We start from the raw sequence: 25,026 nt of genomic DNA on the forward strand, positions 1-25,026 counted from the left end.
AGCATCAACCCTCCAGCCATGGGAGCAGATCCCCAGCCCAGCTAACACTGGAGGGCCATCTCCTGGCTGCCCCACACAGCCGCGCAGCTCGGCCCCTCAGAGACCGCGCGAGAGAGCAAGTGTTGTCCGTGTCTTAAGCACCAGGTCTCAGGGTGCTTTGCCACATGGCAGGGGAGAGCTGGCAGAGACCTGCCGTGCCCAAGCCACTTTATAGCCAACGCCACACCTGACCACCCTGTCAAGGACGGAAGGAAGGAGCCAGGCCCAAGACGACTCTGAGAAGGCACATTAGCACTCCATGGGGATGAGGGGTTGGGCTCTGGAAGTGAGCCCAAGAATGGCGAGTCAAACAGCAGGAGCCCTGGAGACGGTGTCATGCAGGAAAGAGAGTGACAGAGAGGGTCCCTAAACCAGGGCACCTACACCTGGTAGGAATTTTAAGTGAATTCAAATGATTTTGTTATGATTTTTAAAATACCCATAAAGGAGCATTACACCAATAACATTCTGGTATCTCCATGTTTTAAAATACACTGAACTTATGTACAACTATAATGCACCAATATAAATGTGGGAAAAAAGTAAAAATAAAATTCCTATTAAAAACAACAACAACAACACTGAATACAGGAAAACCAGCTGTGGAGTCACCTAACCCCACTTCTGTCTGTGCTATGGTTGGAATGTCCCCACCAAGACTCTGGGTGGCAAGTTACTCCTCATTGTGAGGGAGGAGAGTGGGGAAGTCAAGCAAGCTATGAGCCTGGGGGTGGGACCTTTGGAAGGCAACTGAGGTAAGAGGTCACAGGACAAAGGGCCAATCCCAGGGGACCGTGGCTTCACAAAAGGGCAGACCTGAGCCAGGACCTTCAGTCCTGCCATGTCATGACCCGGCTGCAAGCAGTTGCCAGCACCATATTATGGGCCTTCGGGCCTCAAGAACCTGCCTTCTTTATAATCTTCCCACTCTGTGACCCTCAGTTATAGCAATGGAAGACAGGCCTGGGCAGGCCACGCTGGGATTGCTCAGAGTGGCAGTGAGGTCCCAGGGGCTTAGGCAGAACAGGGGTGAGGCATCTGTTGCCAGTCACCATATCTGCAGGCAGCTGCTGAGACGGCCGTGGTCTAGTCTCCATAGCCCTTTAGGGTCAGGCTGTCACCCATGACAATGTGCACCCCGAGTCTTTGTGGCCGGGGCTGCCAAGGTGAGGCATTCTCGCCCTGGATCGGCCGCCCTGCAAGGGAACAGCCTCCCCACTGAGGACACCTCCAAGACCCAGTACTGCATCCTGCCATCCTTTGCATTCCATCATGGGAAGGCCCATGGATGCAAAGCCTTGAGTTCCTGGAGCTCCAGGGCAGGAATGGCCTCCACGGAACCCCCTAGGATCTGATATGGAACATGGGGACTCCATGCTACCAGTGCTACAACAAAGTAAGGTTCTGTGTGAGAGCGCTCCAGGCACTCGTCAGGCCACATACCTGGCAAGTGGGTATGATCCACTGGTCCTCAGCAACCAGGACCTTCCCATACCCACACATCCCAGGATTCATAAGCAAGAGCCCTACATGAACTTGTGGATTCTCATGTGTTACTGCTAAGTTCTGCCTGTGTTCATCTTCAAGGTGCCACACTAAGGCACAGAAAGATGAAGACATTTGTCCAAGGTCACTCAGCTATGAAGTAGAAAAGGCAAATTCAAATACCACCTGGATTCCGACATTCTGAATTGCAATCCCCCCCAACACACCCCAGAGGCCCAGGACAGGGAGGGGTAAGCAGGCCTAGAGACTGCTCTGCTGGGCCTGTCTGAGGTCCGCAGCAATGCCCACCCATTCTGGCAGGAAAGCCGCCTGTGGCTTAAAGACCATATGGAACGGGGAGTTGGGCAGGGTGAAGTTGGCCAGGTAGACAGTGTCCCCACCTGTGAGGTAGGCGGCCCAGATCCCGAAGGTGCCCACGGTGATGATGCTGTGGTTGCACTGTGTGAGCAGGGCAAAGTCCTTGGCGGGGGAGCCTTGAAGGCCGTTGCCAGCAAACACCACATCTCCACGAGAGCTGTCGATGCTCTGCCGGCACCAGGCCATGTCGTCACTGGTGACCACGAAGAAGGGGGAACGGTAGCGGGCTCGGAACCAGTCCAGGGCCTGCTGCAGGTAGCCTCTGTCGGCCAGCACGCCTTTCCACACCTGCGGCATGACACGAATGTAGTCCCCCCGGCGCACGTGCACCCCCACAAAGGTCATCCGCCAGGCCTGCGTGGCCTGCAGGGCCTGGAGGAACTTCTGGGCCTCCTCGCGCACGTGCTCGTGCAGGCTGAACTCCTGCAAGATCTCCTGGCGCAGGTGGTGGTAGAAGGTCCAGGAGCAGGGGTAGCCTGTGAGGCGGACGTAGCGCCCCGGGATGTGGCGGTACTGCTCCTCCATCCAGTCGTTGAGGTGGTAGTTCCGCCACGGGACACTGCGGGCCGTGACGCTGTGCAGGACGGGCAGCGTGATCCTGAAGATGGGGGCCAGCGTGCTGTGCATCTGCGCAGGGACGTAGGCAGGCCGCCCATTGAGCTTGGCGAGGGCGTACAGCGTGGCGTACTGGCCCATCTGGTTCCCCAGGCGGCCTTTGGAGTTGATAGTGAACATGCCCTCCTGGGGGTGGTGTCTGGGGACCACAACCACCTGGGCTGAATATGCCCAGGGGGCGGGTACCAGAGCCAGGCGCTGGTGGCAGTGGAAGATGGTGGACACCACAAAGACAACAAAAAGGAAGTAGAAGGTGGAGAGGGACGGGCAGGTGGCTCCAAACCCCTTGGCTGCAGGGAGAGAGAGGACAAGAGTCAGGAGGGGAGGGTGGGGTGCAAGCCACGTTCACTGTTTCCAGTTCAGGATCCCCAGGCCTCGGCAGTCTGAAGTGCCATGCTCAGGCCTGACAGCACAAATAGGGCGTCCTCCCGCAAGCACAGGCCCCGCCCAGGCCCTTACCAGCATCACACCTGACTGGCCAAGTTTCTGTACCTCTTAAGCTTTTCTCACCTATTAGGGTGAGTAGGTCCACCATTTGGAAATACTTATATCCAGCCGTGTATTCTACCTGCAGTTGCAGCTAGTTCTATGGTCCGACCTGACGGCACTACCTCATGGAGTTGCATGAGAATTAAATGTGATACAATGGTTCTCTCCTTTCCTTTTACACAGATTTGACTACTCAAGGTCAAATGTGGTCTGAAAATATTGAATGGGAAATTCCAGAAATAAGCAATTCAGCTGGACAAGGTGGCACACACTGCTAATCCCTGCGACTTGGAAGGCTGAGACAGGAGGATCTCAAGTTCAAAGCCGGACTCAGCAACTTTGCAAGGTCCTGTCTCAAAATAAAAAATAAGAAGGGATGGGGATGTGGCTCCATGGATAAGCACCCCTGGGTTCAATCCCTGGCATAAAAAAAAAAAAAAGCAATTTATAAACTTTAGATTTCATGATGAACCTTTCACCTTCCCACTCTGCCAAGTTGTTCCCTCTGTCCTGCGTGTTCACACTGAGAAGCTCCCCACCTGTCAGTCACCAGGGACTGCCTGTCAGCATCCCAGCACCTGTATTCAAGTCACACTTATTTCACTACATAATGGCTCCGAAGTGCAAGAACAGTGGTGCCGACAGTTCAGATACGCCAAAGAGAAGCCACAGAAGGCTTCCTTTAAGGGAACAAGTGTAAGTAAGTACAATAAGGCAGCTAATAGGTAGAGACAGGTCACATTCTCCTCTTGTGTCAGTGTATTGTTATAACTGTCCTACTTGTTAGCTATGGCTGCTCATCTCTTACTGTGCCCAATTTAGAAAACTCAAGCTTCATCACAGGCATCTATGTACATGCAAAAAAAACAGTGCATTTAGGGTTGGGCACACCTGTGGTTTCAGCATCCACTGAGGAACTGGGAATGTAGCCCGCTCCTGGTCCAGCCAGCCAGAGGACTTCTGTGCCTTTGTAATGTACTTCAGTGCAAGCACACAGAAAAACTCATACATGTTGTAAAATAAATACTTCCAGACAACCGTGCTACAGGCAGAGAAGCAAACAGAACCAAGGAGACGAATCCTTGCTCCACCACCTTAGCGCAGTGCATCCCAATGGTTGAGCAGAGGCAGTTCACTGGCAGGCTCGGCCCCCTGCTGGCCAGCAGCCCTGAGTGCAGCTAGGTTCTGACCTCCTGGGCCTCAGTTTCCTCCTTATATAACATAGGACTAGCCAAGGCACCCACAATGCTAAGTGCCAAGTGTTTCCTGTTGCCGTTAGCAGGTGTGAGGGTTTTGAGCTGCCTGAACAGTCCTGATTCCCATTGGATCTGGATAGGCTCCTGCCTGCCTCACCCAGTCAAATATGGTAAAAATACCACAGTGCTGGTTTCTGGCCCAGGACCCAAGGGACTAGCAACTGCCACCTCCTTCCTCCAGAATATAGTTAGCTTTTAAATGTAGATTTGCAGGGCTGGGGATGGAGCTCAAGCGATAGCACGCTCACCTGGCATGCGTGCGGCCCGGGTTCGATCCTCAGCACCACATACAAACAAAGATGTTGTGTCCGCCAAAAACTAAAAAAATACATAAATAAATATTAAAATTCTCTCTCTTAAAAAATAAATAAATGTAGATTTGCAGTAAGCAACCCTCTTCTTTTTTTGGCAATTATTTTACTGAGATGTAATCACATACATTTAAAGTGTATAATTTTGTTTACAGCAGTTCAATTCACAGTAGCTAAATTGTGGAACCAACTTAGGTGCCCTTCAACAGATAAATGCATAAAGAAACTGTGGTACACAATGGAATATTACTCAGCCTTAGTGAAGAATGAAATAATGGCATTTACAGGTAAATGGATAGAGCTGGAGAGTATCTTTTTAAAAATATTTATTTATTTACGTATAGATGGACACAACACAATGCCTTTATTTTTATGTGGTGCTGAGGATCGAACCCAGGTCCCACCCATGCTAGGCGAGCGCTCCACCATTGAGCCACAATCCCAGCCCCTGGAGAGTATCTTGCTAAGGGAATAAGCCAATCCCAAAGAACCAAAGGCCAATATGTGAATGTTGATCCATAATGTTGCCAACATGTGAGATGTAAATGTTGATCCATAATTGGAGGGTGAGGCAAATGAAGAATGGAGAAACTTTGGATTGGGAAGAGGGAGTGAGGGGAGGGGAGGGGGTATGGGGGCGAAGATGGTAGAATGAAATGAACATTATTACCCCATTATTCTATATACAAATGGTATGACTCTGCATCATGTACAACCAGAGAAACGAAGTTGTGCTCCATTTGTATAAAATGAGTTGAAATGCATTCTGTTGTCATGTACAACTAATAGTAATAAAATAAAGTGTATAATTTTGCTTTATACAGTAGTGCATGCCTATAATCCCAGCTTTTCTGGAGACTGAGGCAGGAGGATTGCAAGTTAGAGACCAGCCTCAGCAACTTAGCAAGACCCATCTCACAGTAAAAAATTAAAAAGGCTGGGGTAGAGCATCCTGGGTCCAATCCCCAGTACTACCCCCCCCCCAAAAAAAAGTGCACAATTTCACAGCTTTCAGTATATTTTCTAACTTTTAAAATACCTACATCAAGGGCTGGGGATGTGGCTCAAGCAATAGCGCGCTCACCTGGCATGTGCGGGGCTCTGGGTTCTATCCTCAGCACCACATAAAAATATTTTGTGTCCATCAAAAAACTAAAATTGCTAGCAAATCAATAAAACTTTGTTAAAAAAAATATCTACATCATCCCCAAAAGAAACCCTACACCTTTAACCACCTCGCTTCCACCCTCCTGCCTTCCCCTCCAACTAAGGTGCTTTGGATTTTCTCTTTTCCTGTCTCTGTGGATTTGCCGATTCTGGGCTTCATGTAACGAAAGCGTAGGCCACGCGTGGTCTCTGTCTGGAGTCCTCCACTTGGTGCCCTCGAGCTCTGCAGGCCCACCCAGGTGGCCTGTATCAGTGCTTCACTGCTCTGTGATGGCTAAGAACATGCCGGCTCTGAGGGCCCCATCTTGCCTGCTCATCCTCAGCTGGTGGGCACTCGGTCGCTGTCCTGTATGTCCATGAGGCTCCTGTGTGAGCTCTGCGTGTGTGGTCTTCATGTCCCTCAGGTATCTGCCTGGCAGTGGCACTGCTGGGCCACCGAGTCATTGTAGTCAGTCATTTGGCCTTCAGGTTAGTCCTGCCCTGGCTCTACTAGACTTGACTGGGCTCTGTGACCGTGGCTCCCTGTCCCTATGAAGGAATAGATGACCTCTCTCCAGGGTTCCCACCCAGTCTTCACTCCCAGCTCCACTTTTTCTCTCCCCTCATTCACTTTTCTGACCAGCTCTGGAGTTCCTCAGGCTGCCTCCGTTCTCATCCTCCTATATGCAAGGACGCCTTCCTTTATTAGTCTGAGCCCTTTGGGAAATCTGAACATTGTTGGCCCTCTTTGAATGCCTCAAGTTTAATATGGCTCCCCAAAGAGGTCAGTAAGCTCTTACAAGAGACATGACTCCTTCTTCCCTCTACACACACACACACACACACACACACACAGAGAGAGAGAGAGAGAGAGAGAGAGAGAGAGAGAGAGAGAGAGAGAGAGAGATGCACAAGAAATGCTTTGTTGGCTGCTTCAGATTCCAAAAATCAAATTAAATCTATCTGAGCCCCTCTTCTCTGAGCTGATGAAAATTCCGTCCCATCTGTTTCTTTTTTTTTTTAAATAGGATCCTTGTCTTATTTTATTTTATTTTTCAGAGAGAGAGACAGAGAGAGAGAATTTTAATATTTATTTTTTAGTTTTCAGCGGACACAACATCTTTGTTTGTACGTGGTGCTGAGGATCGAACCCGGGCCGCATGCATGCCAGGCGAGCGCACTACCGCTGGAGCTACATCCCCAGCCCACGTCCCATCTGTTTCTATACCACCCGCCCAACTCAAGGTTCTTCCACTGAGAGAAGCTAATGCTGCTGCAGCCAGGCCCCAGGTGAGTCCCAGGCTGGCACCAGCAGAGCGGGGATCAGAGCCTGGGCCAATTGGGAGGAGACACTGACTCAGGACCAGAGTGCATCCTCCAGGGCCACCTCATGGTGTGTGGCCAGAGTAGCCCCATGGCCTGGTGCTCAGAAAGGCTCCCTGGTGGAGTCTGACATCCTGCTGCTGCATCTTGAAGTTCTTTGTAAATGCTGGTCAGGCACCAAGTGGACGACATGCTGCTGGGGCCCTCCAACCCTGTTGCTTGCCCTGAGGGGGCCCTCTGAGCACCATCTACTGGGATCTCCTGCGCTCCCCCTCATGGCTGTTTGTCAGTCTCAACAACCAGGACACCCCCCCAACACTAGCCTGCTGTCCTGCTCCCTATGTCAGTGGAGGGTGGCAGAGACCCACCTGAGCCATCTGGTGCCAACACCTGCCCTGAACTGACTGCACCTATTTGCAGATGTCCCTCTTCTGAGCTCAACACTAATACCATGTCTGATAACAAGACAACCCAGATCCACTGCGGGTGTCACACAGGGCGTGGTCTGGACACTCGCAGCAGGGCCAAGGGGGTGAAGGTCCCAAAGGGAGCACCCCAGTCTTCCAGCTCGGGGATGTTTCCTGGGCTCTGGAGGCTTCTAGACCACCCCCTCCCTCCTCCCGCCTTGCAGGAGCCTTCAGGGCTTCTAATGGCCTGGGGCACTGCGGCTATTAAGAACAAAGGAGGAAGGAGGAGGCCCACGGGGAGGAGAGCTTAGGGACCTCTTGTCCTACAAGGAAAACCAAGGTGGCCTGAGCCTCCGGAGTCCTCTCTACAGCAGGACTCCCTGTGCACCAGCACTTCTGGGGCTGCAGGGCTCCTGTCCCAGCACTCAGAAGGGCTGCCCTTGCCTCCTTCAGACCTCAACCCAAATGTTCCCTTGTTGTCTCACTGAAACCTATAGGACCCCCACCACCCCAGCAACCACCCCCTGCTTGCTGGCTTCTCCCCTCACCCCACCCCTCTCCCTTGATGGAACCCAGAGGCTAGGGGACTCTACCACTGAGCCATATACCCAGCCCTTTTTATTTTGAAACAGGGTCTCATTAGGTTGCCCAGACGGGCCTCCAACACTCCCTCTCTTGCCTCAGCTTCCAGAGTCGCTGGGATCACAGGTGTCCTTGCCAGGCCCGGTCCCCTGGCCTGCCTTTGCTCTGAAGCACTTGATACCCTATAGGAGTTTATAGGAAGAAAGTGCTCAAAAGAAAGTGCCTTTTGTCTCTAGGTGGCCTCTTGAGGGCCAGTGCCCGGAGGTAGTGTTCACTGCCCGTCCTGCTGTCGGGCAGCAGGAGGAGCTTGCTCAGGACTCCTTGATCAGCTAGTCATGACTCTTGCAAAATGCCACTCTGTCTCTCACGCATCCCTTGCCCAGGTTCCACAAGGCCCCCTCTGACGGGGTCTCTTGGCCCCAATAGGATATGGATTTTTCTGGAAGCTAACCCCTCCTCACAGCTTTAGGAATTAACACCCATCTTTTAAATCTGATGTCCCTGCCCTTGCTCCTCCTGGATTATGTACCTGAGGGTCACCCAGAACCAGAATCATGGTTGCACCCCACCCCAGAGCAGCATGGGGCAGGGAGTACCCTGATCCCTGTCAGGCACAGCCCCGCTGAGCCACAACAAATGCCAGGGTCCTCAAGGCCAAGGAACAGCCAACGCTAAGCACCATCCTGGGACTGGAGGCCTCTGCTTTCCCCAGAAGGAAGCTAGAAAACTTTATTTTTCTAGTCACCACCATTCACATGGGCGATTCAACATTTGCACAAGAATCTAGAAACAAAAGCAGCTGGGGATCAAGGCCCCCTGTTGCTGGGGTGCCTTTGAGCCCTGCCCCCGGTGCTCCCCACTTTCTCCCAGGCCCCAGAACCCACAGGCCTGAGGTGCTCTGCTTCTCCACTGCTCTCCCCGCCCTCCCACCCCAGGTATTGAGTTCTTTGAGCTTCCCTGCAGCTGACCTGATCCTTCCAAGAACAGATTTTTCGGACTTGAAAGCAACTGACCTCAGCACTTTGTTAGCCCACAGCCGACACCAGGTTCCTGTGAGGATGAGGAGGGGTGGCTGGGGTCAGCAGAATTCCCCATGGCCAATGCCCCACCTCAGCATGAACAGCCCATAGGTCAGCCCTCCCAAATTGCAGCCGTGGCGCCACACAGCTGAGCCACGCCCTGGGGAGTTGGTAGGCTGGGGCAAGTGGGAGTGGACCCAGGACCCCAGGCCCCAGCCACCCATCCTACCTGCCTGGAGCCTCCTCCGCCCACTTGCCTGGGGCCGCCCAGCTGTGGGCCCACCAGGGGCAGCGGTTCTCTGGTCCCACATGGTCTCCGGTGGTGTGGCTGGCAGGGGTCCCTGTGGGGAGAGTGTGGCTGTGGTTGGCGAGGGGACTAGGGCGGTAGGGGTGGGGGAGGTGGTGTAGGATTCTGCGGGCTCTGCTCAAAGCTCCCGCCCAGAACCCCCACGAGCCTGGCCTGAGCACAGCTACTCGTCACTCCTTCCTGAGAGCCCACCGCGGCCAGCCGAGCTCCTGCAAAGGCAGCGCAGTGGGGACCGACTACAGGACGCTCTTCTTGTTGCAGGTTTGGCTGACTACAGGGCTTGAGACTGGGATGGGGTGCACACAAAGGGAGGGAAGCCTGGGTCCCCATAGACCCCACTACCCAAGCCAGGCAGCTGCTGGTCTTCTGGGATCCCATTGGACCTACCTGCTCTTGAAGGGTGGGGTGGGCTACAGGCCCCGAGGGGTAAATGTGGGGATGTGATAGCAGGCACCACGCAGGCAGGGGCTGGTTTCTGTGTCCCAGGAGCACCAGGGTACCCACACCCTGGTTCCCCAGGTGCTAAGGGCCAGAAGGCAGGACTCCCTGAACCACCTAGCAAGGGGATGTTCTCACATGGGGTGAGAAGGGGGTGAGGATTCCTTAACAAGGCTGGGGCCCAGGGGCCCAGTGAACTGCCACGAGAGCAAAATGGCGCCAGGCTCACTGGGGACAGTGTCAGTAGTCCAGGGCAAGGGAGGCAGGTCTGCATGGCAACAACAGTGTGGACTGTGCAGCTTCCCACCAAGGGTGCCCCAGCCCAGGTGCCAGCTTGGGTGTGGATTCAGAGCCAGGCAGCAACCCAAGAAAGATCCCTACTCCGAGTGGGCTGCTCCCAGGGCGCTGGTGTTCGGGAGAGAAGGGAAGGGCCAGTTGAGGGCTGAGTCCTTCCCAGCTCCTGCCTTGCCCTGGGGTCTGTCTGGATTTCTGCTCCCAGAGGGGGATCTGGCATCTGGCACCCTCCTCTCCCACCCTCCTGCTTGTCTCTGCTCCCTCATTACCCACCACCCCCAACATCTGCTCCCCCATCTGCTCCAGGGACCTGAGGACGGGTGGAGAATGTGGGGACTCTGATTCCTGGGCCCCGCTGAGGCCTAGAGTGGCTGGTGGGATGAGATGATCAGAAAGTACCAGAAATCTAACCTCAGAATCCCACTCCAGGTACTCCAGGGAACCCAAGCATTTGCCTTCCCAGCCCCACAGGATTCTGCAGACCCAATTTTCAGCCCCAGAGAGATCCTGGCTGCCACCCACCCCTAGGCCACCATCCTGCCCTTTGCTCCTCTATGGCTTTGCACTGGGGTGGCTGAGAAAGGGTTAAGGAGCTGGGGGTGGGTGGCAGGGAGGCCTGTGTTTGGTGATAATCCCCTCCGTGCCCAGGGTGTGGAGAACAAGGTTAGGGCCCCACATGGGAAAGGGCCTCCCTCTGATCCCTGTGGGCTGGGGCCTCAGCCGGCTTCAGATCCCCCGACCCTGCTGCTTCTGATCCCCTGCAGGGGGGTGGGGCACCTCCAGCTCTGCCCACCCCCACCCCAGGCCTGTGGGCTGTCTGCTGTCCATGGCTGTCCCAGAGTGTCACCTGCTTGCCCCTTTGACCCCCAGGATCTCCCACCTTCCTGTGTGAACTCTGGGTGCCCAGCCCTGTCCTGTCTCTGCCTCCCACGTCTGGACCTTCCCGTGGGTCTCTCCACCCATCTCTGTCTCTGCTTCTGTCTTTTCTCTGTTTCTTTGTCTCTGAGTCTCTCTCTCTCTCTCTCTCTCTGCTTTCCCCAGCCCTGTTCCCCGTGTCTCTCCTTAGTCCCTCTCTAGGTTTCCGCATCTGTGGCCTCTGCTGGTCCACCCCTCACCCGCTCCCCAGAGGCCCTGCTCTTTCGACACTGACGGATAACTCTGGGGTGTTAAGCTACGGATTAGTTCAGGCAAAATTCTCGATTTTGCTTGCGTTCTTTCCCCTCTGGGTTATGTAAACAGTGATTCTCCCCAGATGGAACTATTTTCCTCGCTTCAAAGCAGTCGGGGAGGGGATTTGGGTAAGGCTGGGGTGGAATGCTGGGGTTCCCCAGGGCACCTTGGGAAGCAGGGTGGAGGCTGATGGCTGAGGTCCCACCCAGCCACCTCTCCTCCTAGGTGCTGGCTCTACTGGGATCATGCCCGTGACCTTTGCCCTCTTGTTCCTCCTAAGCCGGGCAACCTCGGACCCATGCTATGATCCAGGGGGACGCCCTCGCTTCTGCCTTCCACCAGTGACCCAGCTGACAGATGGCATAGCAGCCTCCTGTCCCCAGTCCTGTACCCTTTCCCCAGGGACTAGTCCTGGCCCTGGGGCCACCTGCAATGGCAGTCTGACCCTGGATTTGGATGGCCCCTTCCTCTTGACGTCTGTCAGCCTGCGCTTCTGCACCCCAGGACCCCCAGCCCTAGTTCTGTCTGCAGCCTGGGCTGCAGGGGGTCCCTGGAGGCCTCTGTGGCGCAGACCTGCCTGGCCTGGGGCTTTGGGGGGTCCTGAGAGGGTCATCTTTCGCTCCCCACCAGGCCCTAAGGCCAGGGTGGTGGCCAGCCACCTCCGTGTGGAGTTTGGAGGCCGAGCAGGGCTGGCAGCAGTTGGCGTGAGAGGCCGCTGCCAGTGCCATGGCCACGCAGCCCGCTGTGCTGCCCGCGCCCGGCCTCCGCGCTGCCGCTGCCGCCACCACACCACCGGCCCAGGGTGCGAGAGCTGCCGCCCATCCCACCGAGACTGGCCCTGGAGGCCTGCCACGCCCCGGCACCCCCACCCCTGCCTGCGTGAGTCCTGGGGCCCCCTTGCAACTTGTTGGTCCTGTGTCCCCAACGGCACAGGATGCTCTCATCCGTCCCTGGCTGGGTGCAGGTGCTCAGGTAGCAGACTGGGCAGCGGGACATTTCCTGACTCCAGCCAACCTCACAACAATCACAAAACGTGCCAGCTCGGCGTGGCATCAAGCCCATTTCTAGATGAGCAGGCAAGGCTGGAGGTTGGGAGTCCTTTGCACAAAGACACACAGCTACCATGAGTGGCAGAACCAGGACCCGAGCTCAGGAAGTCCAGGGCCTCAGCTCCTACTTGCCAAACTCCCACTGGGTGCTGTCACCTGAGTGCTCTAGGGTGGCAGACAGAAGCCCAGTCTCGGCAGCCCAGATTGCCTGGGTGTGAAACCCAGCTCCTCTGCTTACCAGCTGTGTGACCTCGGGCAAGTGACTTAACATCTCTGTCTCACTTCCTTCCCTCCCCTGAAAAGTGGGAATAGTAACAGTGCTTCCTTAAGGTGGAAGTGGAAATCCAGTGAACTGACACACAAAAGTCTCCAGAGCAGAGTCCAGTCCACACCTGGCAGAAGGAAAGCTTCCTGAGCACCTGCCATGTTACCATTCCCTGGCAAAGGAAGGAGAGACCCAAGGGGACAGACAGGTCACTTGACTTCAAGTCTGAGTGCCAGCAAGGAGCAGGGCTGAGACCCTTCACAGGGAGTCACACTTTCCTAGAAGCTACCACACAATGGGCCACCAGCCAATAATTACCCCCAGCTTCTCCTTGATGCCCATTCCCTTCAGGTGCTCCCAGGCTGCAGCTTCTAAGGTCAAAGCCCCTCCTCAGAGACCTGGTCAGCTCTTCCCACCCCACTGTGACCCTGGGTAGAGCCCAGTCCCCTACCTCCATGCGTGGGACATACTGTACCAGCAGATCATCCTAGTGGCCTCAGCTCCCAACCCTCTTCTGCCCCTACTAGAGACTTCCCTGGGGGCCAGGAGGCCACCATGTTCCAGTTCTCTGCTCCCCACTGCACTAGGGCCTCCATCTGGCAGCCCCACCGGGCCTCTGGAGCAGTCAAGTCTGACCTGCTCCATCAGCCCTCCTCAGGGAAGTGAGCAAGGGAGACTCACATGTCCTGAGGGTGGGACAGGCTTCATTCTGGGCCCGGGAGCTGGGAGGTTGTCCCTCCGAATGGCCACTCAGGCTGGGTAGGGCATTGCCCTCCAAACTTGGGTGAGAGATTGACAGCACTGTGGTGTGGGGTGGGTGGACAAGTGAGGCTAACTCCTGGGGCTGAGCAGCAGCTTTACAGACAAGGCATGCAGACTCCCACTCCCCAGGTCCGAGTTTCCCGGGTGGTGGGGTGCAAGGTGAAGTGATTCCCCTCAAGTCAGATAATCTGAGTGGCACTGACACCTCTCATGTACACCCAAACCCTGGGAGTCAGAGGTGGAGATCAACACTAGACAGGGAGCAAACCAAGGCTCAAAGCAAGTCGTTTCTCAGAGAACACACAGCCAGCTCTGCACCACGGCTCCTGGACTCCCAGGCACCTGACAGAGCAGGCCCCTCAACCCCCTTAAACCCAGGTAACTTCAAGGATGGTCTAGGCACCTCCTGCCTCAACAGCGCACTCTGGGGCGCTCACCAGAAAGACAGATCTTTAGCCCAGCAGCTGCCCAGAGAGTGGGCCCTGGATTTATATTGTTTTCTTAAATTGGGGCCCTGGTAATTCCTAAAGCAGTAAGGCTTAAGGGCTACTGCCTTCAAAAACCTGATAAATGCCACCAGCAAAACAGACTGTCCTCAGATGAGCCACATGGAAGCACCCGAGTGTGGTTGCTAAGAACACAGCCTCTGAAGCCAGGATGCCTGGGTTCAAATCCTGCCTCTGACTACCACCCAGCTGTGCTACCTTGGGGCAGTGACTTCACCTCTCTGTGTCTGTTTTCCTATCTGCAAATTGGGGATGATGATAGTGGTAGCTTCACAGCCCTTTGGGGATGAAATACATCAATCACTTAGCACCTGGCATCTGACATGCGGAAGCACTCATCAGCAAGTACTTGCTCTGTGCCAGCCCCGAGTTAAACACTTTCTATCTGCTTTATCTCATGTAAGCCTCATGAAATAAACACTACAAATGCCATTCTGCAGCCGAGGAAACCAAGCTCTGGAACACAATCAGAGGCAGACAGCGTCTGAGCTCACTGCCCACCCAGAGCTGCCCTTCCTCTTTTAGCACCACAGTTTCACAGTGCCACTCAGGAAGTCCCCAGGTCCCCTCCTGCTCACCCACTTCTGGACCAATATCCCATTTTAGAATGAGAATGAAGATGCTCTGGGACCCAGGCTCACCCAGAAGCTCCAGGCTGCGTCTTTTACATCATACCCTCACTTTTTTCCTTTCCTGAGGGCAGGGCAGTGGGGAGAGGGCTGGAAACAGAGAGCCCGGCCCTCATGTGCCCTCCCCCACTCGCTCTAGCCTGCTCCTGCAACCAGCATGCTCGACGCTGCCGGTTCAACTCTGAGCTGTTCAGGCTGTCTGGTGGCCGGAGTGGGGGTGTATGTGAACGGTGCCGCCACCACACAGCTGGGCGACACTGCCACTACTGCCAGCCAGGGTTCTGGAGGGATCCCAGCCAGCCTATCACCAGCCGAAAGGCCTGCAGGGGTGAGTGTGGCCAGGCCCAGAGGGCAAGGATGCAGGGCCTGGACTCCTGGGTCTGAGGGAGGAAGGGCTGGGACCTGGACTCCTGGGTCTTGGGGAGGAGGGGCATGCAGATTTGGTAAGGAGCATCTGGGTCCCAGGTACCCCATGTCCCCAGTTCCTTTCCACATGTAGCCTGCCAGTGCCACCCCATTGGGGCAACAGGAGGCACCTGCAACCAGACCAGTGGGCAGTGCTCCTGCAAGTTAGGGGTCACAGGCCTTACGTGCAGTCGCTGTGGTCCTGGCTACCAGCAGAGCCGCTCCCCTCGGATGCCCTGCCAGCGTGAGTCCTGAGGGGCAGGGCCACAAGTCCTGAACGGGGAGGGGAGGAGACAGTCCAGATCTCAGTGGATGAATGTGGTGGGACAAGTGACCTTAGGAAATGGGAACCAGGGGCTGGAGACTAAACTCTGAGCCTCAGGGATACAGTCCTGAAATTCCAGATTCTTTAGTCTTAGGGAGAAGGGGTTAGGGTCCTGAACTTCTGGTCCTGAAAGAAGAAGGGGTAGGGGTCCAGACTCCTGGGTCCTGGGAGAAGAGGGCAAGAGATGCTTGGAATCCTTGGGGAGCGCGGTTAAGAGGTTAAATTAAATTTCTCCTTTGGTCTCCCAGGAATTCCAGAAGCAACAACCATCTTTGCTACTACACCTGGTGCTTCCAGCTCTGGTAAGGCAGGCTGGCACAGAGATCCCTAGGCAGTAAGAGGGGTCAGGGATGGACTGATTGGGACCCAGAGTCACCAGGGGTGTGGGCACCCCGGCTGTCAATCAAGAAGGACTGGAGGATGGGTGGTGCAGAAGGCTGTGGCCCAGGCCTCAGAAGCCTGACCCTCCCCAGACCCTCAGTGTCAAAACTACTGCAATATTTCGGATACCAGAGTACACATGAGCCTTCAGAGGTACTGCCAGCAGGACTATGGTGAGTGCTGCGGGGAAAGGGGGCCATGGCTGTCCAGATGACCTGACGACTGCCTTCAGGCAGCACCCTCTCTGGCCTTCAATTTCCTTATCTTAAATGGAAGGGGAACTGAATTCTAAGGCCCTTCCCAATTCAGGATCTGATGGGACATGAATGGGGGGAGGAACAGTGAGGAAGGGGTCTTCACTACCTTCTTGTATCTCCTCTTCTCCTGGGTTCTTGGGCTTGCAGAGTTTCACTCGCCTCTTCAGCCCAACATCTCTGAGGGATAGAAGGCAAGAGGAACTGGTTGAGTGAAAGGGCCCCTGCTCTGTTCTGCCTATCTCAGACCCCTTCCCTTTCTCTTCAGGGTTCCAGATAGCTAAGCCTTTGCTGGGTCCCCACAAAAGCCCACCTCTTAGTTCACTAATCTATTAGCCCACACTAGTCCCAAGACACTGGGGCTGATGACCTCAGGTAACAGCTCACAGACATGCAGGAGTTCAGCTCAGCCCACAAATCCAGAACAACCCCTTCTATCTCCCCTGGTATAGAGGATCCAGGATTCCTCCACCCTCAAGATCATGCTCTGGCCACTAGTGTCCTAGGCCTGAAGAAGGTTCTGATGGGTTCACCTGGGCCTTTTCCTCCCCTCTTACAGGGATCTCCTGCCCCACAGACCCAGCCCTCAACACTGTCCAACCTCATATTTGCCCAAATTACAACTAATGTGATCTCAACCCTCAGATTTCAGGGACTAACTTCACCCTTTTATCTACTCAAATTCATCCCAGAGTCCTTCCCCTGGCAACACCCCTCTTGCACAAGGGCTTCTCTCCTGATACCTTCTAAACCTACTGCATTAAATACCCTAGAACTGCTGCTTTGTCCCGAGCCCCACCTACTGCAGGTGTCCCCATCCACTCTCCCTTCAATGTAAGTCCTAGATCTGCTGCCTCTAATATGACCCCCAAAGCCTGACCCAACACACCCCAGGCTCCCAGCCAGGATCCTTTCCCTATCTGGCCTCCCCTTTGTTGGGCAGCACACAGCCTCTCCCTTCCCAACCTTAATCTTGGAATCCACCTTGTAAATCCTAACCCGCTCCCTTCTAATCTCTCCCCCGCTCCTGGACTGTGTCTCCTGGGGCAGGCCTGACCCTCACTACCCAGGGCCACTTCCAGTCCTCTCACCTTTAAGGGGTCAAGGTCTCTCTCCCATGATCCAGGAAGGCCACCCCTGCCCCGGGCCCACCCGACCAGGCTGATCCCACTGCACCACCCACGCCTGACACCTCCCTCCCTGCAGTTCTGCACGCTCAGGTGCTGGCGTTGGAGACGGCCGGCCCTGCATGGCGACGGCTGGCCGTGCGGGTGCTGGCGGTGTACAAGCAGCGGGCGCGGCCTGTGCAACGGGGCGGCCAGGACGTCTGGGTGCCCGGCGTCGACCTGGCCTGCGGCTGCCTGCGCCTACAGCCCGGCACCGACTACCTGCTGCTGGGCAGCGCGGCTGGAAACCCGGACCCCGGGCGCCTCGTCCTAGATCGCTACGGCCTCGCACTGCCCTGGAGGCCGCGCTGGGCCCGGCCGCTGAGGCGGCTACAGCAGGAGGAGCGTGCAGGGGGCTGCCGCGGCCTGGAGCCTCCCTCACCCAACCCTAGGCCTTAATACTAACCAGGGCGCGCGAGGCGTCGACGCCCAGCAATGCGGAACCTGCCACGCAGCCTTCCTCAGCCGCGCGCGTTCTGAGAGAACCAATCAGAAGCCACAGAGCGCCTTACGTCACCGGCACGCGCCAGCAACGCGCAGGCGCAGGAGATTTTCACCAGAAGGAGCCTGAGCCGGATTTTGGTCCCGTGGCCCTTCGTTTGACTTGTGACACAGTTAATTACCCACAATAAAGTCTCAAATCTTGAGGAATTTCGTCCTCAGAGCCCAGATCTGTACTGGGAGAGTCTCTAGGGGCAAATGAAGGCGGTCTTGAGGAATCTGCCCAGCTGAAGTTATCCCCGGGCTCCCTGAGACAAAGTGGGCGGCCAATCCAGTGAAAGAACTCCTGTGGCGTCACTGGGTGCTTAAGGACAGGCCCAAAGAGGGGCGTGTCTGGAAAAGGCGGGAAATTTAACTTCCTTAAAAGGGACCATGGTTCCCAATTTCCAGAAAGTTCCAGATTTATGAATTTTTCATTTCTGAGGGACCTCTGGATAGTCTCTGAGGAAGGAATAAGGGGACTTTGAGTGAATGTCTGAAGAAGGTTCTGATGGGTTCACCTGGGCTTCAAGTGCAGCCTGGACCCTTTCCTGAGAGCTGCAGAGTACTAGGACATCACTCGGTGCTAAGCAGAATTCTATCCCTGCCCAGCAGTGGGGCACCTACAGGCCACAGGGGTGGGGCCAAAAAGGCAGGAAGCAAAGTACTAAGGGATGGAAGGTTGTCATGGCCTAGCACCTTCCCTGACACTCAGACCTCTGTCCCTGCACGCACAAGCAGGCTCTTCAAATTTGAGTGACCTTTTCTGCAGAGTCACTGAGGAGGTACTTGGAGGGAGTCTTAGGGATTTGAACCTGGAAAATAACATTTTCCTTCCATGAGACAAAAATGAGGCTCTCAGCAAATGGGAAGTAGGACAGGTCATGTCACACGGTGCTAGGCTGCTAGTCCTCCAGGGAACCTGGGTTTGCTCCTGGTGATGCTAGAAGAAATAGCCTCCAGGGGATAACTATTTGAGTTCCAAGCCACCAATGAAAATCCCCTTTGGGGGGGACCTCACCTTTGGCTTCCAGTTAGACCCAGGATGGGGGTATCTCTGAAGCTGAAGTCTTAGGGAGATATTATAAGAAAAGTTTCAGGAAAACCGTATAAATCCCTTCTGTTTGCCCTTTTCATTGTCTTTTGAAGCCAATTCAATTGGGAATTCACCCACCATTCCATGTTCAGTTCCAAACCCACCAGCAAGTCCCATCCACTCCTTCAAGATTCATGTCCAGAATTCAACCATTTTTACCACCTCCATTGCTACCACCTTGGTTCAAGCCAACATCACTGCTCCCTCACAGCTACCCCTTAGAATCTTCTTCATGCAGAAGCAGGATGACCACTTTAAAATGCGAATCCAGAAGAATCTCTCTGCATAGCAGTCGGATCGTATCACTCGTATGCCCAACAATCAAATCCAAAGTCCTTGCCTGCCTTATAAGGCCCTATATGATCTACCCCTGCCATGTCACTGACTTCACCTCCTCCAACTCTTCCTCATTCAGGCCACTGCAGCCACACTGTACCCCTTCCTGTTCCTGTAGAAACCAAAACACTCTGCCCCGGGGCCTGTGCACTTTTCTCTCTTCCTGACACACACTTCCTCAGTAACAGCAAGCTGCTTCCACAGTCTTCCATTAATCAGGTTACCTGACGGCTTCGCATAATGAAAGTTTATTTCTTGCTCATGTACATGTCCAATGTCGGTTGGCAAGGGGTGGTTTTTCAGTCACTCAGGGACCCAGATGAGAGTCATGCATCATGGTGTGTCAATAGTTGCATCCTGTAGTACTCCCACCCCCACATCATGTGGCAACCAGAGGAAGGACTGAATTGAACCACAGGAGCACTAAGTGCTTTGGCCTGGGAACATTTTCCACTCTTCCACTCACAGCCCAGCGATCAAGATTACTTGCGTGGGGGCTGGGGATGTGGCTCAAGCGGTAGCGCGCTCACCTGGCATGCATGCGGCCCGGGTTCGATCCTCAGCACCACATACTAACAAAGATGTTGTGTCCGCCGAAAACTAAAAAATAAATAATAATAAAAACATTCTCTCTTCTCTCTATCTCTCTCTCTCTTAAAAAAAAAATTACTTGTGTGGGTCCCTCCATTGCCTGAAGGTGGGAAGTGAACTTCTCTTATGTGCCCAGAAAGGGACAAGTGGTGGGCTTATTTTTTATTGCTGTCATACAAATTACAAATTGAACAGATGAAACAACACAAATTTCTTCATCTAACAGTCCTACAAATTTGAAGTCCCACGCGGGTTTCACTGGGCTGAAATCAAGGCATTGTCAAGGCTGCATTCTGTAGTCAACAAATATATGAAAAAATGTTCAACATCACTAGCAATTAGAGAAATGAAAGTTAAAACTACACTGAGATTCCATCTCACTCCAGTCAGAATGACAATTATCAAGAATACAAGTAACAAAGCTGGGGATTTAACTCAATTGGTAGAGTACTTGCCTCGCATGCACAAGGCCCTGGGTTCAATCCCCTGCCCCCCCACCAAAGAAAAAAATACAAGTAATGATAAATGTTGGCAAGGATGTGGGGGGATAGGTGCTTTCATACATCGCTGGTGGGGTTGCAAATTGATGCAATCACTCTATAAAGCAGTTTGGAGACTCCTCAGAAAACTTGAAATAGAACCACTATATAACCCAGTTTCCCACTCCCTGGTATACCCAAAGGACTTAAAATTCCGCGTACTATAGTGATGTGGCCACATCGATAGTCATAGCAGCTCAATGCATAATGGATAGGCTATGGAACAAATCTAGGTGCCCTTCAACAGATGAATGTATAAAGAAAATGTGGTATATATATACACAATGGAATATTACTCAGCCATACAAGAAAAATGAAATTATGGCATTTGTCAGTAAATGGATGGAACTGGAAACTATCGTGTTAGTGAAATAGGCAATCCCCAGAAAGCCAAAGGCTAGGTATTCTCTCTGATATGTGGATGCTGACTCAGTAGAAGGGAGGAGTGCAGGTTCACTAGATTGAATGTGGGGGGGGGGATGGGAAAAACTGCAGAATGAACTGGACATCACTTTCCTAAGTTCATATATGAATTCACGACCAGGGTAACTCCACATCATGTACAACCACAAGAATGGGAAGTTATACTCCACATATTCATGATACGTCAAACTATACCTTACTGTCATGTATAACTAAAACAATAAATTAAGAAATGCTTAAGAAAAACCCCCAAACCCTGCATTCTGGATCTTCTGGTGGGAATCTGCTGCCTTTCCATTCCCAGCTTCTAGAGCTACCCACATTCCTTGGCTGGTGGCCCCTTCCTCCATCTTCAAAGCCAGCATGAAGATTTGAGTTCTTTTCACACTTCAAATTTCTTCTACCTCTTCTTCCTGTCTCATGTCTTTTTTTTTAATTCTATTTTTTTTAATTTTTTTTTTAGTTATCGGTGGACACAACATCTTTGTTTGTATGTGGTGCTGAGGATCGAACCCGGGCCTCACGCATGCCAGGCAAGCGCACTACCGCTTGAGCCACATCCCCAGCCCCTCATGTCTTTTTTTTTTTAACCACAAGTAGGAAAGATTCTCTGCTTTTAAGGACCCAAGTAGTTAGAAAAGACACATCCAGATAATCCAGAATAATCTCTCCCATCTCAAGTGTCTTAACTTTAATCACATCTGCAAAGCACCTTCTGCCATGTAAGCCGAAATATATTTATCTGTTTACTCTTTGTGTTGTCATTGTTCCAATGTAACATGGGCACCATGGGAACAGGGATTCTAATTTGGTCATGGATGTATCTTCGTACCTAGAGAATTAGCTAACATAATAGATGTGCAATAAATATTTGTTGAATGGATAAATCAATGAATGGTCTAATCTGTAACCCAACCAAATCTGACATGGTTCTTCATATTGTCTGTATCATTAGTGTTCCTAATAATCCCTAAATAACAGTGATTCAAATAAAATGAAGTTTATTTCTTTCTCTTTAGTACCGGGTGTTGAACCCAGGGCCTCCCACATGCAAAGTAAGTGCTCCACCACTGAGCTAGATCCCCAGTCCTGTTTCCCTCTTGAATAATAGAAATCTGGAGATAGTCCAGGAACCAGGACTCTTCCAGTTTTCCTTCTCATCGTCCTTAGAACAGTCCTAATCCCCCTGGTCCAGATGGAAACTAGTGCTCCAGCTATTGCATATATATCCAGGCAGCCGGATGAAGGAAGGGTGGGAATATAGCCTTTAATACTGGACTCAACTGCATAGGGTGTTTTTGTATCAAGGAAAAGATATTTAGAATAATTCTATGTCCCTGCACTAATACCAGACCTTTGACCAATCAGAAGCCAGAGTGTGCTATGACATCATGAGACGCCGGCAGAGCAGCCATGTAGCATATCTTGGAAAAGTGGCTAAGATTGGAGAGAGGTAATGTCTGGCCATGGCTTTCCATCCCACCTCCTGATCCCTGACCTCAGATGTGTGTCTGTTTTGTTTGCTGCTGTAACTCCAGCCCCTGGGACATAATAGGTACTTAATAAATATTTGTGGAATAATCAGGGCCTGTTATCTTCAGGATACAAATGAAGAAACTGAGGCTCCTGGGGGGCTCCACACTGAGGTGTGTGTGGGTGGAATTCAAACCCAGGTGTGCTTGGATTTAGCTAGAACTCTAACTACCTCTTCGAGACAGAAAAACTGAAGCTCAGACAGGTGAGAAGATTCAACAGTGATCACACCCTCCGGAGCCATCAAGAGCTGCACCGTCCCAGGCAGTAGCCAGCAGCCACACTGAGCTACGTAAGTGTAAATTAATCGAAATGGAGTAAAATTACAAATTCAGTTTCTCAGTCGCATTAGATGCGTTTCAAGTGGCTGCATCCTGACCGCCCCGGTGCAAATCTTTTCTACCCTCACAGGAAGTCCTGCTGGACAGAGCCGCGTGTTTGGAACCAGATGGCCCGGGTCCAAATCCCAGCACTGCTACTCCCAGTCCCTCAATGCTCTCCTCTGTTAAATGGGGAGGATCATAATAATAGGGCGCATTCAGGGGATGAAGTGAGTTAATCCACAGGCTGGGGTTAGGACAGCAGTAAGCACAGAGTCGGAGCCTTCTGAATGTGACTTTGTTGCTTTTGTGTAAACATGCAGAGCCCCACCTTCCCCCAGGAAAGGAGAGGATCCCCAGATGGAGAGGATTTTGCTGGGCTCCCAGAGGCAGTGGGAGGTGAGGGCAGGGAGAGAGGGCTGAGGAGGTCCAGAGGGGCTGTGGGAACCACCAGGCCTGGAGAGTCCTGGCCCTGCCACCTCCCACCCAGGAGCCCAGGAGGTAGGGGATGAAAGTGTAGAGCAGGCCGAGCCCCATATGTTCCTTATGATCCAAACTTTGTTCCCAGCGACCAAGACGAATAGGCGTGAAATGCACATCTGGGACCACCTCCGGCCTGGCCGTTCCTCCCGCTCTGGGCACTGAGCCCGGATTGTCTATTCTCTATAATGGAGGTAACACAGGTGGCTTCCAGAGCGTAGAGGAGGCCCCTGGCCATCTCATGGTATTGCCAGATGGCCTCCCCAGGAGGGACTCCTGAAGGGTAGAGAAGTTTGCCCTGAAGAGAAGCGGGGTCAGAGACCCGGATAGAGGAAACAGTTTGTGAAAAGGTCCAACGGCCAGAGGGCCTGGCATGGTAAAAGAGAGACGGGGCTGGGGCGTGGGGGTGGCCAGGACGTGCAGGGTCTCTAAGACCAGGAGGAAAGCCTGGCCTTTTTTTCCTGGGGAAGGATTTGATCAGGAAAAACTGAGGGGTGGGGGCTTTGTCCAAGGGTGATGGGGAGCCATCATAGAGGCAGAGTCAACTCTGGGTGTAAAAGACCCTCTGGGATGTGTGGGAGTGGGCTGGACGGGGAGAGCTTAGAGGGAGCCTAGGGGTGGGAGGTGGGGATCCAGGTGGGAGGCAATGAGTTCTGAGCCACCACGAGTTCTGAGCCCTGGCTGGGATTATGGGGACAGGAAGAGTCAGCAGGAGTGATGAGTTGAATACAGCCCCAGTTGATCATGGGACAGAAAGATATTCTCAAAAGAGAAGTTAAATGTCACCAACACACCAGGAAGCTTTTCTTTTAACCCCTACAGAAAAGTCCTTTCTTTGCCTCACTGTGAAGGCCACACTCCTCCCTGATTTGATCCTCTCACTTCTTCATTAGCTCAACATAGTCCCCCCACTCCCACCAAGTGGGGCTCACACATGCTAAACACAGGCTCCACCACTGAACTGCACCCCCAGCTCCCTCAAAATGTTCTTTTAAAGTCTCCCAGGAAATACTGGCACTGAGACTAGCTGGTGTGCAGGTAGGGAGAGCCCTGGGGACATTGTACATGGTGTGGTGTGTGATCCCAGAGGCAACAGCACTAAGCACCACAGGAGCCTGCAGAAGAGGCCCCTGGGAGGTCAGGGGAGACTTCCCCGAGGACAGGAGGTCCTCTGGGAGCACTACAGGAAATCCAGGTGTCTCTCCGGCTGCCAGAAGGGCAGAATCTCTGGGGAGAGACATCTCTGAGAGCGATTTCATTCCATCAGGCCTGACTTGTGTCCTGAGGACCCTGTCCACAGGCCCTGTGTGCGGTCATGCTGAGGACCAGAGGTGGGTCAGGCCTGGGTTCTGAAGGAAGGACACACAGGGACACAGGCCCTGTCTAGTGACATCTGTGCTTTAATGGAGACAGCACAAGACATTGTGAACCTCCTCAGGGCTCAGAGAGGGCTTCCTGGAGCAGGAGAGCTGAGCAATCAAGGGAGAGCCCGCTCTCCCCATAACATCTGTCTGTCTGTCCCTCCCTCTGCGTACCTCTCTTCCTTCATTGTCTCAGCCTCTGACCAGTTCCGCTTTCCCCACCCCCAGGTGTGGGGAGCCACCCTGAAGGATTCGTGCCTTCCATCCTGGAGCAGAGAGGCTTTGATTGGTCACTACATCTCTTAGTGACCTGGACATTGCCCTGTCCAGGAAGTTGAGGGCATGTCGCCCCATGGTCCCTTGGGTCGAATTACACTCACCGTCCTTTGTAACCCTGCCCCTCTAGCCTTTTTTGGATGGAACTTTCTAAGAATAAGGGTCCCCCCCCCATAATAGCCCACTTCCAAATTCTCTCTCTCTCTCTCTCTCTCTCTCTCTCTCTCTCTCTCTCTCTCCAGCCTCTCGTGACCTTCTCTTGCTCTCCCATTTGGGGAGCCTGAGGCTGAGAGCGGAGAAGCCGTCCTGAAGCTTGTGTAAAGGTAAAGTGTGTGCCTGTGTTTTATTTGGTGTCCCTGGAAATTCACACGAGTGACCTTAAGTTCAGCTGCCCACACGGGCCGGGGCCAGCAACCAGGGTTTGGCTGCTGTAAAAAAACCACTAAATCACTAGGCGTGGTGGTGCACACCTGTAATCCCAGTGGCTTGGGAGGCTGAGGCAGGAGGATCACAGGCTCAAAGCCAGGCTCAGCAACTTATTGAAGCCCTAAGTCTCAAAATAAAAAGGGCTGGAGATGTGGCTCAGTGGT

The 25,026-nt window shown here is 53.4% G+C and overlaps 2 protein-coding genes across 15 annotated transcripts in view; one reads left to right on the forward strand and one right to left on the reverse strand.

The window, feature by feature from the left end:
• FUT2 (fucosyltransferase 2 (H blood group)) overlaps window positions 1–25,026 on the reverse strand; it is a gene marked incomplete at its 5' end in the record, with an annotated part of 49,697 nt that overhangs the window by 14,570 nt on the left and 10,101 nt on the right. For 2 of the 8 annotated variants that reach the window (XM_081275211.1, XM_081275210.1), the window contains 4 exons: window positions 1,926–2,807; window positions 9,280–9,391; window positions 15,061–15,148; window positions 15,945–16,015. In XM_081275211.1, coding sequence (XP_081131337.1) covers window positions 1,926–2,807; window positions 9,280–9,361 — 964 coding nt within the window. Of the gene's footprint in view, window positions 1–1,925; window positions 2,808–9,279; window positions 9,392–15,060; window positions 15,149–15,944; window positions 16,016–19,443; window positions 19,471–25,026 lie in introns of those variants that run through there. The other 6 variants (XM_081275216.1, XM_081275215.1, XM_081275212.1 and 3 more) reach the window with 5 other exon arrangements.
• NTN5 (netrin 5) lies at window positions 9,402–19,157 on the forward strand. 7 transcript variants are annotated; one of them, XM_081275236.1, is made up of 9 exons: window positions 9,402–9,618; window positions 10,396–10,518; window positions 11,485–11,613; window positions 11,887–12,138; window positions 14,610–14,798; window positions 14,970–15,119; window positions 15,449–15,502; window positions 15,674–15,754; window positions 17,042–19,157. In XM_081275236.1, the coding sequence occupies exons 3-9, from the start codon at window positions 11,505–11,507 to the stop codon at window positions 17,398–17,400; spliced, it is 1,194 nt and encodes a 397-aa protein (XP_081131362.1). In that variant the 5' UTR covers window positions 9,402–9,618; window positions 10,396–10,518; window positions 11,485–11,504; the 3' UTR covers window positions 17,401–19,157. The 7 variants fall into 7 exon arrangements, with proteins under 7 accessions (XP_081131362.1, XP_081131356.1, XP_081131358.1 ...); XM_081275230.1 differs by having other exon boundaries at window positions 11,485–12,138; XM_081275232.1 differs by lacking the exon at window positions 15,674–15,754 and having other exon boundaries at window positions 11,485–12,138; window positions 14,936–15,119.

Source organism: Spermophilus citellus (assembly GCF_964194105.1).
Source record: "Spermophilus citellus genome assembly, chromosome: 18".
Taxonomy (NCBI): domain Eukaryota; kingdom Metazoa; phylum Chordata; class Mammalia; order Rodentia; family Sciuridae; genus Spermophilus; species Spermophilus citellus.